Source organism: Naegleria gruberi, assembly GCF_000004985.1.
Source record: "Naegleria gruberi genomic scaffold NAEGRscaffold_27, whole genome shotgun sequence".
Taxonomy (NCBI): Eukaryota; Heterolobosea; class Eutetramitea; order Acrasida; family Naegleriidae; genus Naegleria; species Naegleria gruberi.
The window spans coordinates 25,164-37,903 of record NW_003163300.1 but is presented as its reverse complement, the minus strand read 5'-3'; the positions used below and the strand labels follow the sequence as shown (position 1 = coordinate 37,903).

General features: G+C 33.3%; 6 protein-coding genes and 2 non-coding genes across 8 annotated transcripts; 2 read left to right on the top strand and 6 right to left on the bottom strand.

Annotated features, from left to right (window-relative positions):
• Positions 1-298: 298 nt before the first annotated feature.
• NAEGRDRAFT_44581 (uncharacterized protein) lies at positions 299-1,468 on the bottom strand (the record flags this gene model as incomplete). The annotated part of the gene is made up of 1 exon (XM_002676457.1): positions 299-1,468. One exon carries the CDS (start codon positions 1,466-1,468, stop codon positions 299-301), a length of 1,170 nt encoding a protein of 389 aa, XP_002676503.1.
• A 112-nt stretch (positions 1,469-1,580) lies between these two features.
• NAEGRDRAFT_68131 (uncharacterized protein) lies at positions 1,581-2,891 on the bottom strand (the record flags this gene model as incomplete). Its single annotated transcript, XM_002676456.1, has 1 exon — positions 1,581-2,891. The coding sequence occupies one exon, from the start codon at positions 2,889-2,891 to the stop codon at positions 1,581-1,583; it is 1,311 nt and encodes a 436-aa protein (XP_002676502.1).
• Positions 2,892-2,999: 108 nt separating this feature from the next.
• Positions 3,000-4,622, bottom strand: NAEGRDRAFT_68130 (uncharacterized protein; the record flags this gene model as incomplete). The annotated part of the gene is made up of 1 exon (XM_002676455.1): positions 3,000-4,622. One exon carries the CDS (start codon positions 4,620-4,622, stop codon positions 3,000-3,002), a length of 1,623 nt encoding a protein of 540 aa, XP_002676501.1.
• Positions 4,623-5,209: 587 nt separating this feature from the next.
• NAEGRDRAFT_t355 lies at positions 5,210-5,282 on the top strand. Its single transcript has one exon. It is a non-coding gene; the product is annotated as a tRNA-Lys (tRNA).
• Positions 5,283-5,327: 45 nt separating this feature from the next.
• Positions 5,328-5,843, bottom strand: NAEGRDRAFT_68129 (uncharacterized protein; the record flags this gene model as incomplete). The annotated part of the gene is made up of 1 exon (XM_002676454.1): positions 5,328-5,843. One exon carries the CDS (start codon positions 5,841-5,843, stop codon positions 5,328-5,330), a length of 516 nt encoding a protein of 171 aa, XP_002676500.1.
• A 477-nt stretch (positions 5,844-6,320) lies between these two features.
• Positions 6,321-6,902, bottom strand: NAEGRDRAFT_58176 (uncharacterized protein). The gene has a single exon (XM_002676453.1). It carries the CDS (start codon positions 6,860-6,862, stop codon positions 6,347-6,349), a length of 516 nt encoding a protein of 171 aa, XP_002676499.1. The 5' UTR covers positions 6,863-6,902; the 3' UTR covers positions 6,321-6,346.
• Positions 6,903-7,618: 716 nt separating this feature from the next.
• Positions 7,619-7,689, top strand: NAEGRDRAFT_t356. The gene has a single exon. It is a non-coding gene; the product is annotated as a tRNA-Gln (tRNA).
• A 1,899-nt stretch (positions 7,690-9,588) lies between these two features.
• NAEGRDRAFT_49439 (uncharacterized protein) lies at positions 9,589-11,553 on the bottom strand (the record flags this gene model as incomplete). Its single annotated transcript, XM_002676452.1, has 1 exon — positions 9,589-11,553. One exon carries the CDS (start codon positions 11,551-11,553, stop codon positions 9,589-9,591), a length of 1,965 nt encoding a protein of 654 aa, XP_002676498.1.
• Positions 11,554-12,740: the final 1,187 nt, after the last annotated feature.

Here is a 12,740-nt window from a genome sequence, read left to right as displayed (position 1 = left end):
TGGTATGTAAAGGGCAATAAGGAAATCCAAACCACTATTTATGGCTAGCAACCCGAAATCCTCATACTCCTCTATGGTGAGGAATAATGGAAATGCAGAAGCCACTATTTTTTCCATATGATTGTATCAACAAATATTATTAAGGACAGCTCCAGTGTTTAATCATTATCGAGGTTCCTCTTGATTTTTTACTATTACATGTAAAATACACTCTTTCTCCATAATGTGATAATGGAATTACATCATGTTTTAACAATTAGATATGGCAATTCTTGTAAAATATTCAATTAACCAACAATTAGAAACACCTCCTATGAACAAGAACTGGACCAACTTCTTCATACTCCTCTCGTGTGATGAACATCGTTTGAGAGGCGGAAATGGATCCCAATATAGAGCCTCCCAACCATGCCTGAATATTTCTCTCTGGTGCACCAATCACCTTGACTTTCATTGAGGAAGGTGACAAGAAGACCATTTCCTTGGTTAATCTCTCTGTCATTTTAGGGAAACATGAGCTAGCTCCTGTGAGGAGAATGTTCGAGTACCAAAATCTTCTTCCATCAATGTCACACTTCTGAATTGAAGAATAGGTTTGAAGGTGTATTGGACCAATTTCTTGGGATTGAAAAATTTGTGGGTTAAAGTAAATTTCTGGACATGTCAATCGTTCATTCTTAATTTGAATAACATTTCCATCAGGTAGTTCAAAAGATGCACTGTCTATTGTTCTCAATTCTTCATCATAATCCTCAGCTACACGACACAATTTCTCTTTCAATTGACTCACTTGATCATTAGTTAAATTATGCCCATCCAATTTCAATTTTTGAGCTAAGTATTCAGTCAATTGTCGTCCTCCAAAATTCATTGTCATTATTGCATGAGGTAATGCAAATCCTTCAAAAACTGGAACAATTTGAGTTTCCTCATATCCCATATTCACTGTAATTCCTGTCACTCTACCACTCGCATACATACTCATCACTGAATCATATCCAGAATAATACATTGGAATCCCAAATGACTCAAACATGATTTGCATCTTTGTCTCTCTAACTCTCTTTTCAGTCAATGCATGTTCAATCATCACTAATGGACACTCCTCTGGCTCAACTTTTAATTGTTCAAATGTAAATCTCCAAATCCTTTCCATTACATCAACATTAATTTCCTTTCCATCACCAAATGGACTTGTGATTTCTAATTTCCCATCATTATTCATTATTTCATAATCAATTATTTCCGATCCAATTAAATATTCCCTTTTCAAATAAGTATCAGCATCATCTTGTTCATTATTCGTCAATTTGGATTCCAAATTTGTAGATTTTGTAGATTTAAATTTTGGATTCCGAGATGCAAGAGTTGGAATATTAATTTTTGGCTCATCATCTCCTGCAATTCCTGCTCTAACACGAAATGAACCAACATCCAAAACGATTGTGGTTAAATCTTCGAATGCCATTTTTTTTTACTGTCTTTTCGAAATTCTACTAAGTTCAAGTTCATTGTTCGAGAATTTGTTTAACTCAAACATTTTGAAATAAAAGATACTAAGTGGTAAGGATGAAAGGAGTCTATTTTATTTGAATATCTGAAAAACTTGTTTCAGTAATTATCTTTTTCAAATTATCATAAAAGTATATCATACTTTTACTTTCCACAACCTTCTTGTTGTAAATTACAACATGCCATCCACCACATTCAACAGTTTGGGTATAAAGGCTACTCTTCATCTTCTGATTAAAAGCATAATAGATACAATCAACAGAAGGAAAGAATTGATATTTTGGAGAAAAGGCAGTTACTGGATCACCAATAATCATAAATCCATCCTTATTGCAGAATAAGGTGGCAATTGATGAGCAAATAATTCGTGTGGGTTGGAATTTGTGATTACTTGTTGAACTACCTTCATAAACAGCAGGAAAATGATCATTGGTTGGTTGTAATGGAAAGGATGGAAAGATAACTTTGATGAAATTTTGATCTGGGCCTGGGACTCCACATTGTCCATATGCATTGTATCCACATGTGTAAACATCTCCATCTTCTAATAAAACACAAGTGTGAAAATATCCACATTTAATTTGATGGATTCTTCTTCCATCAAATGGTGTTTCCAATTCAGAGAATTTATCTTCAGAAGGTTGACCACTCTGTATACGAAATTGATCGTCGCCGTGACTCAAAATGTGATGAGATCCATCCTCATTTTCATAAACTACAAATGTTGATCTTCCACTCACTGCAGCCGTGATATATTTTCTTTTAGTGAAATCCAAATGGAACTTTTCATCCTCTAAAAATGTAGGAGCATCCACTCTGAAATAATAACCCATTCCATCATTTCCACAAACAAGAATTTGAAAAGAGAGTGGTCCACACGTAATCTCTCTAATTCCATCATCCATAAATTTCTTGCAATAAAATGCATGTTCTGTATCGTGACCAAATCCCAACAGCAAATTATTCTCCATTTGTAATATAATGTATGCCTGTGTACAATAAACATTCTCAATTTGATAACATTTTACGAAATCTAACCTGTCAATTGCAGATCGATAATCTAATAAATAAAATGGGTTTGTATCAGAGCTTTCACTACTATCAGATGATGAAGAAGAACCTAGCAAGGATTGTAAATGTGTGCATCCTCTAGGTGATGGAGTAGTAAACTTTACATAGAGCTCCTCCGCAAAGTATTTTCGATTTGATGACCATGGTCTCACAACAAAAAACGTACCACCACAATGGATACTCCTCACATCTGTTGTTGTTGTATGTGAGTTGGGAAGGTTGAGTTGGAGAGTTTCAAATTTTGTTGGAGCAACATAATCAACTGTTTGTTGAACTCCAATTGTCTGCATGGAAATGGTATTTTTCATGGTTAACAATATCAGGAACCAAGTCGAGCTATTTTTTTGATTTAAAAATATGCATATTACAATGAAAGTTCTCTAAAGAGAAAAAGAAATATCGTATTATTTTAAAATTTACAATTCTCTAATCTTGGATTGCTCAATTGCTAATTCTCCAGATTCAATCTTTGCAAGGTAAAAATCGAGAGGTGTTTCATCATTGGAAAGTTTTTCAAAGACATGCTCAGCAATCTTTTCTGCTTCCTTCTTGCTGCCTGCCTTTCTGAGATTGAGAAACCACTGTCTGTATGCTTCCAAATCCTGGTGGTTGAAGTTGGTAGCCTTTTTAAAATCATCATTGGCACTTTCTAATTGTCCTAAATGAGTTTTCACAATACCTCTATTATAGAGAGAATCTGGGAAGGTTGGAGAGAAATTTAGCGACAAATCAAATTCGTGGAGAGCCTTTTCTAATTGTTCCTTTTGTACATAAATTACACCCCTTTCGAAATGGGAACGAGCAATAAACTTTTTCATTGGTAAAGAAAGTTCACGATTATTAAGAGTCATTAGTTTGATACTTGTGTCATAAAGTTCCAGAGCTGTGTCCAAATTGTCTTCATCTTCAATCTTGGAGGTACACTTGGCCAAATCTTGATATAATTTGCTATTGTTCTCATAGTATTCCAAGCAGTCATTAATTAAAGAGTAGGCTCTTTCATAAAAGTGTGCCAAGTCTTCCTCAGATATGTAGTGTCCAAGCTTTTCAATCATGTTCAAAATGAATCTGTAATATTTGAGCTTGTAAAGATGGTTCTTCTCCTTTCTATTTCTAATGACAAACTCATAATCCTCACAAACCATTTCAGAGCATTCATGAATTCTTTCCTCATCGACAGTTGATTGGTCAGCGAGTTCAAGAATAAAGCTTACTAATACCTTGGCTCTCTTTAAATGTGATTCAATAACATGATCAACATGGTGTTGTTTAAAGTCAATCATCATTAAATTCTCGCATCTATCAATTGATTTGGAATAATATTGGATGGCAATTTCATTATTTCCTGTAAGATAATTCAAATTACCCATATGATGATATCCGATTGCTAACCCAGATTGTTTCTTTTCCTCACTCAAATCATTTCCATCTTCCAAGATCTTTAAATAAGTATTAAGAGATTCTCCAGCCTCAAGATAAAGACCCCAGATTGTTTGGCATTGTCCCTTGATTAAATAACACTGGGCAATCAACTCAAATGGAGCCTTTCTATCCTTGGTGATGTGCTCTTGAGCCTCCTTCAACTTGTTCAAATGGTCAATAGTGAGAGAAGTGGCATGAATCCCTTTACCAATATCAATTTCATTATTAAAATTATAAGCTTCCAACAAGGCCTTTCCGATCAAGTATCCAGCCTTAATTTTACATATAAAAGCGTCCATAAAACCAGTTTTTCCTACCAAGGTTTCAAATTCTTCTCCCTTCATGGACTCTTCCCAGTAAGTACCAAAGTAATCCACAACTTGTTGAAAATCGCCAATGGAAGTAAGCAAATAATCCACATGATCATCGGAAGAACATCCTCCATTCATTGCAACCTTATTAAAGGAACATAAACCCTTGGTCATGTACAACAAGGCTGTATTCTTATAATCTTCAGGACTGCTCAAGGAAGGATAATAATCTCTTATCAATTCAATACATTCATCATATTTACGTTCCTTAAACAATTTACTTGATTCTTCCAAAATACTAGTCATTCTCACTCTATTGCTACTTTTTACGATTATTTAATTTGTATGAAATGTATAAAGTAAATAATAAAAAATTGAAACAGTGGCTGTTGCAACACAATAAGAAGCGCGGGAAAACTGTAATTTTTTTTAAGTTGTTTTGCTTTAAAACTTACTGTAGTTGCGAATGAACTTTTCTTTGCAATTTGAGAAAAGCTGCCAAAATTGATGGCCAGTGATTGTTCTTTGCAACAATTATAAAACCTTATAGTTGAATAAATTGAATTAACGAAAAAAGAACAACTGGTAGGAATGGCCCATAACACAGCAATCGAACCATCCAAACCATATGTTGCTCCTCGCGGAACATCTTTGTCGCAGTATGATTGCTGATAGTGAGAGATTGTTTTCAATTTTGAAAGTGCAATAAATTAGTTTTATTAATGGATATTTTGGTTGTTGATTAATTTGTCTACTTTATTCTTGTTTCCAATATTTTATTCAGACAGTATTTCAATTAGTTTTTCAGTTCACTTTATACAAGAAAAATACTTACTACTTGATAATTATCAAGTCTTAATAATTTTATTGAGAGTTTTCTGAGGTAATGTGTAGCCCGTCTAGCTCAGTCGGTAGAGCGCAAGGCTCTTAACCTTGTGGTCGTGGGTTCGACCCCCACGGTGGGCGATTTCAGTTTTGTTAATCCACTTTTAGGCACTTGGATATTGAGAGTTATGGTTGACTGAACTTTTTGAAAGTGGCAACTTCTTTCTTATCCTTATATAAAAAACAGGTAATAGTGTCTGTGTAGTTACTTGGATTCCATGCCAAAATAGAATTGCCATCATAATTATTGGTATTCACTGTATGCATTTCAATATATTTGTTGTCTATCAATTCCCAACCTTCACTCAGATATTTGTGTTTGTAGACGGGAGTAAGAGTTAGAGAATTGTCCACTAGATTCCACACCCCAAAGAATGAATTTGTAATTGTAGAACCCATTTCATCATTAGCAGAATATCCATCCAAAGAATAATCAAATGTTCCATCATTATGTAAATACAACAGGGCAGTCACTGAGTAAGTTTGTTGATCAGTACTTTCATCAATTTCGCATTTAAAAACTTCATCACCTTCTTTCTTTTGTAGTGTAGTTCTGAATGAATTATGTTTTGGTTCTTGACAATTAGTAACGATGAGATGTAAAGAATCGTTGGAAAGATGTCCTTCTTTTAATGATGACATTTTTTTGATTTTACTATTGTAATCATTCCAAGTTCATCTTTAGAGATTCTCCATCAAATTAATGATGATTAACAGTACGTATTGAAAAGAATGGAAAGGTTTATTGTTGTTGATTTCAATTTAGCCTTTGCAACAAGTAAATCATAATTATTATTTCTAGTCCACACAGAACGAAGAATTGTTGCAAGCAGTTTAAATAGTAGGAGAAGTACCAACAACTGTTAAAGGCGCCCACCAAGGAATCCAATTAAATAATTTCATTCCGATAATGAACTTCAATATGAAAATAACATTATTCCTAATCGATATCAAGGTTCCAAGCTACTTTAGTTCGCACCAGCTGTTGTTCATCATTGTTAATAAATATTGATATTTTTTTAAAATAATTTTTATTTAATATTGGTCGCTAATCAAGAGGCACCAACATGGCTTAATATCATTAAACCAACTTTCATGTTGAAAAGAATATCGGAATGATTGAAAATTTAAATTTTTTAAATAATTTATTGGACAGTTTCGAAAGATTCAACAACTGGCAATTCTTCTTGAGTAGCAGCTGTCTTTTCTTCCTTTTGGCTCAAACCGGCCAAGAGTTGTTGTAATTGGTTAGGATCCAAATTGTTAGACAATTGCTTGAGCATAGTTGGGAAGTATTCTTCATAGGTCATTCTTTGGTATTTACCAGCAATGACGAATGAGTTGGAGTGGACAGCAGCTTCAACCTTTGGTTGAGTCAATGTGGTGATGGTGTTGTCTTCCATGACCATTGAGACTTCCATAACTTCTGGAATGGTGGTCATTCTCCACTTGTTAACAATGTTTCTTATTTTACTTTCATTTTGAGAACTGGCTTTGACAACCTTGTGCTTTCTACGCATACCACCAGCAATGACGACATCCTTGGACATCTTCTTGAGTTGGGCAAGCTTAGCTTGATTGACTTCAAACTTGTACTTATCCTTACCAGTCTTCTTGGTGGATTCTTGTTGTTGAGTTGATTGTTGTTCTACGGCAGACATTGTGATGAGAAGGTTGATGGTACCTGCAGAAACTTGTTGTATTTTTTTGCAAACAAATTACGTATGACGCAGCGTTATTTACAATGAAAATTTTGTCCCTTTGATGATAACAAGAAAATTCTTGGCTGAAAAATGCCTCCAATCAATTATGCAAAGGATGTATGGACGACAATCTGTTGTTGTTGTTGAGAACTCTTGAAATTGGATTTTTCTTTCTCTTTCTGTGATGATATATTCTTGTTGAATGCTGATGTTGTTGTAATTGTTATGTTGTGAAGTACTGTGATACTCAACAATGTACAAGTGCGCAATGAGGAAGGTTTCTTGAACGAAAATAGACAATTTCCTTCTTCTTGCTCTTGATGGCAACATTCCTCTTTGATGAAAACACCAATACTTGGAATATTGTTAATAACAGAAAGAGTACAAGATTTTATTCAAATTATTTACAGGCAAACAAGTTACCGAAGCAAGATTTCTTCCTTATGGAGAAGTTGTACTTCTTGGAGCAATCACTCTATTTACTTCATCATTCTTCTTGGGAGAAGAGATTTTTCTATTACCTAATAATTCATAATATATTATTAATTTATTATATTTATTTATTACAAATTCATTATTGTGACCACAAGGGAAATGTGGAATGTATCCAATGTACAACAAGTTTAATTGGTGATTTTCATCAAGCTTCATTTGCAGGATACGTATCAAAAGCAGAATCGTTCATGTAGTTAGATTGTTCATAATTTATGTGCTCGTCTCGTGGTGTAATGGTAGCATAGTGGACTTTGAATCCATTGACGGAGGTTCGATTCCTCCCGAGACGGTAAACGTGGCGAGCCATCACAATTTTGTAAGACTTTTTAAAAATTTTGCATTCAAATATTTGAAAATTACTTTTTATGCATTCATTTCCTTACATTCATAAATGTAATGTGCAACAAACGAAATATTTAAATTACAAAACAAGACAGTAGTAAGCATCCTGCTTTTGACTTCTTTGATATAGATGAACATGAAGAAAACACAGAATTGACATAATTACATTGAAATTTATGTTGATCTGAATTGAATCAGAAATTCAGTAGAAAATAAAGAAAAAATTCTACTGTACATTATTGAATATTTACATTTTGGGTTTATTTACAATGATTGCCTAGGTTTACAAAATTTAAAGTTAAATGGAGATTACCACATTTTGAATTGTTTGTTTCTCATTTCTAAAGTATTATGTGATTGAGATTTGGAAGTTTTACTTGTTTCACTTCCAATAGAATTCAATGTTTTGTAATCAATTAAATTTCTTCTTCTTGTACCACCAATAATATTATCCAGAGAAATTTCGGAATTAAATTGTGAAGTATTATTGGAGGAATTAAACATATTTCTTCTTGTTGAGACCATTTTCTTATTGTTGTTTTGTTATTTTCTTTTGTTTGATTTTCATTAAATTTCCTTCATCAAAATATTAATAGAAAAATTCAAATTCTTGTGATGAGTGGAAAATCCTACAAAAATTGGAATCACAAAATTAGTGGAAATCACCATGGAAATAAATAGATAATTGTAGGATGATGATATTTCCACAACAAAACATTTAGTAAAATACTTCATCAAATTCTTCATCTTCCGAAGATAGAATTCCAACAAAAACAGTTTGGTCAAGATCTAAACCAATTGATTTATCTTTTATTGATACTTCAAATATTATAAGTGGAACTAGACATCGTAATAATATTGATTATCACCATGCAAATTTAAATGGTAAACAAATTTCTGTGAAAAGATCTTCGAAAAATTCAATTGAAAAGAGAGCTAAACAACAATCAAACACCACAAATAAGAAGATTACCAAATCGAAAAAGATGTAAATTACAACTTGTAAATAATTCAGTATAAATAAACTAATTTGTTTTGAAATAGATGAAGTTTCAATTTCGAATTGATCAGAATAAGAGAAACCAAAATTTGCATCAAGCAATTTAACATGACAAATGTTCAATAAATATGAGGTTAATCAACCTTTTCAATTTCTTCAAACAAAACCTGAACCAACAAGATTCTTTGACTGTATGAACAGCGGGATTGTCGCCATATTCCTGGCAGGCTTCCCGTCTTAATTGTAAATTGAATAAGCATTTTTAAATTCAAACAGTCGACCTTCAATGTCATTTGTTAATGTGGGAACAGTTGACCTTCATAGTATTTCTTTCATGCAATAATTAACGAAATTAGATAAAAATTGTTGAGTATTCTTCCATTCAAATGTTATTTCTTTCACCCCACATTAATACGATTATTGAAAGTATCTAATACGAAAACTAAGTCAATTCTATAATCTGTGTAACATTGCTTAGATTTGCAATATTCTTTATAGTCAATGTATTAAGGTAGTGAATGGCTACGGCCATATCACGATGAATGCACCTCATCCCGTCCGATTTGAGAAGTTAAGCATCGTCGAGCCACATCAGTACTGAGGTTGGAGACAACTTGGGAACCTGTGGTGCTGTAGTCTTTTTCCTTTTACTAAGAAATGTTAACAATATTCTTTTATTTTCTATTTAGAGACATTTTCATTACAAGATTCAAATTGATTCATGTATACAAACAACTTACCATTCAATAAACTTTTTTTATTTTCACAATACTTTAAGAAAATATATTTGTATTAAATGTTGAATATTCGCAATGCTAAAGCAACATTGCAAAGTGAATAGACACATCTACACAACATCTTCCATGTCAATATTTACTTCATCCATTTGCATTAAATCATAACTTGCCTGCTCCATTTCTTCTTGTGAATCTTCATAGACCTGAACTTCATCCGATTGAAAACCATAAATCTCAACAATTTGCTCATTGAACCATTGTTCATTGAAGAGGACTTTTGTGGGATAGCCATTCTCCTCAATTACCTTAATCATTTGGTGGAAGAGAAGTTCCAATTTATTGTAGCATTGGGCAAAGTCAAGTTCACTAATGTATTCATCTTCAAGAATTGACATGCACTTGTCAAACTTTTCACTAATTGACATGAATAATGAATCATTGTCAAATATGTCATGATAATTTTCTATAGCTTGATGGATGGTATGGAGCATGAGTTGTTTGTTACGTTTCAATCCTTCCAAAATGTCCAATGATTCATTAATGCGTTGGAATTTTGAAAAATTATTAGAAATGATGCATTTAATGAATTTCTTCTTAATCTTTCTGATTTGTTTGGTAATGAGAGAGTTGTCCAATACTTTGAAATGTCTTTCGGTGCTTTCAATTCTTTTGAAGAGCACATCTTCATAGCAGTCAACTTTGATAGATCTGTTACTGGAAAGAAGGGTTCCAAAATTATCCTCTTTTTGAATGGTTTCGAATAGGAATACTGTATTTGAAGGAAAGAAAAAGGATAAAGCAAGCTTGAGTGCACCATATTTGGATGGTTGCGTGGAGCTAGAATGCTTAACAATGATTCTCTTCAATGAACACACAATTTCTGGTCCCTTCAAATCTTCCTTGGACAATGATTGCAAGAATGTTTCTGGAATAATCAATTCTTCACAATTAGGATAACATTTCCCCAATACATCATTCAAAAAGGATCTCAATTCTTTACATGAACTAACAGTGTTACGAAGGATCAATTTCCTGACCTTTTCACTTGAATGATTTAAGAGGTTTTCTTGACTTGGATGTGAAACACAGAGAGTTGGAATTGTGATGGATCTGTCTGGAAACTTGTGACTCTCATAATATTCAAGATTGGGAGCAATGGTGGAAATGTCATAATTATTTGGTGGTGTTGTAAATAATAATCGAGTCAACTTGTTACCTAAATGTGAAATAAGTGAGAAATCACTATTGTCGTAAATTATATTTGAGAATGATAATTCTTCAATATTGGAAGAAATCAAATCAAGATTATTGACAAGTGTAAATATTGGGTTATCAATTTCCTTAGCTTTCCCTTCATTTGTCAAGGTTCTAATGAATGGCAATTCAAAGTCAAATGTCAACTTTTTCAAATAAGGTGTAATTCTAAAAATTCTTTTTGAGAATCGAGATTCTGGGTTGAGGAGCCGAAAGTTGTTGAATTTTAAATGTTGGATCTTACTGGTACTTGCATTCATCAAGTCAACCAATTGTCTCTTTGTAATTGAGATACCATTTAAGGTAACTGTACTAAACTTTTCAATTGTGGACATGAATTTAAGTGAATATTTTGAAAATCTCACAACACATTCAGTGTCATGAATAATTGGCTCATTTTCCAACCAACCATGTAAAAATTCTAATTGACTATTATTGTTACAACACCAAACTCTTCTGTGCATGAGAATTTGCAAGCAAGCTTCTCTATTTACCAAATCAGGAAAATTAATCAAATACTTCATCAATTCAGCAAGGAATTCCTCATCACTATAGTTTGACATGATTTCCAGCACAATATCTGCACATCCCAATGTACTTTCCAATAACTGTTTCATTTTCAATTTGTCCATTGCTTGTTTCATCTGTAGTTGAGCAAGCATGTTCGCTCTTCCCTTCTTGTTGCCACGTGCGATGGTTGCAGTTACAGTCAGATCGGTTGCAAATCTTGCCCATCCGTCTGGATCCATCAGCATGGCACAGGGTGGAATGGCAATTCTTGGTTTCCTTGATGACTTTTTTGATATTTTGGCAGGCAGCATGTTTCAATTGTTGTTGGTTTCTTTTTCTTTTATTCTGAAGGCAAATAGTTGTGTTGCTAATTTTAAGTTTATTTTAATCACGTTGTGAATTCCGATCTGGTCAAAAAGGGACTAAATCACGTTTTGTGTGTGGTTGGGTTCAAACTTTCCTAAATCGCACTTGTCACACATTCAAAGCCAATATCACAAACCTCAGAAAGCTTTCTTGATAAAACCATTGACTGTACTTCTACAGGATCTTTTCTGTAGGAATACATAAACTCGACTTTTTTGAGTCAATCTGACCTTTGAGGTTAACCAAGATGAAGCTATGATTGCCGCATTCCTTACCAGCCATGGTTTGTGAATGGGGGATTTGTGAACTTGCAGATTGGTACCTTTTAAACTTTTTTTCAATTAATAGAAAATAAAATTAACTAGAGAAATGATACGGAAATACCAATTCACAATTCTGTAGATTGTGTATTAATCAGGTTTCACAATTCAATGATCATCAAGCAAGATAACAAAATTCATTGCATTGTATTGGAATTACATAATACCAGGTAAGGTTGTTGGTAAATCATCGAAGTTCAATACGATACAATATATTTGAAGACTCAAATTCGAAATTTGAAGGTTTATTGATCAACCACAAGTTTCCCTTTCTAAATAGATAAAATTCAAAGGTGATAAAAATATGGTCACGTTGCAAGTTTTTCTAAACAATAACTTACTGAACCAACAATCAATAGATTAGTTGCCTTCACTGTTCATACAGTCAAAGACTGTAGCGGGATAGTCGCCATATTCCTGGCAGGCTTCCCGTCCAAAATTAACAATTGAAATAATATCTCAGACAATTTATGAATTGGAAAGAAATTGATAAAATTCTCATCATCTTGCAGAGGAGTGAGGAAACAGGAAAGAAAGCTGCATCAATTTACTAAGGAGTAATACAGCAAAATTCAAAGTTTCGAAACAATTGCTGTATTCAATACTTTGTTTGTGGTAAGGTATCATTTACAATCCATTATGAGTTTGTCCAACATTGTTAATTGTCTATTCTGGTTAAAGACAGATTGGCTGTTTATCATTAGAGTTTTAAGGTATTTAATGGCTACGGCCATATCACGATGAATGCACCTCATCCCGTCCGATTTGAGAAGTTAAGCATCGTCGAGCCACATCAGTACTGAGGTTGGAGA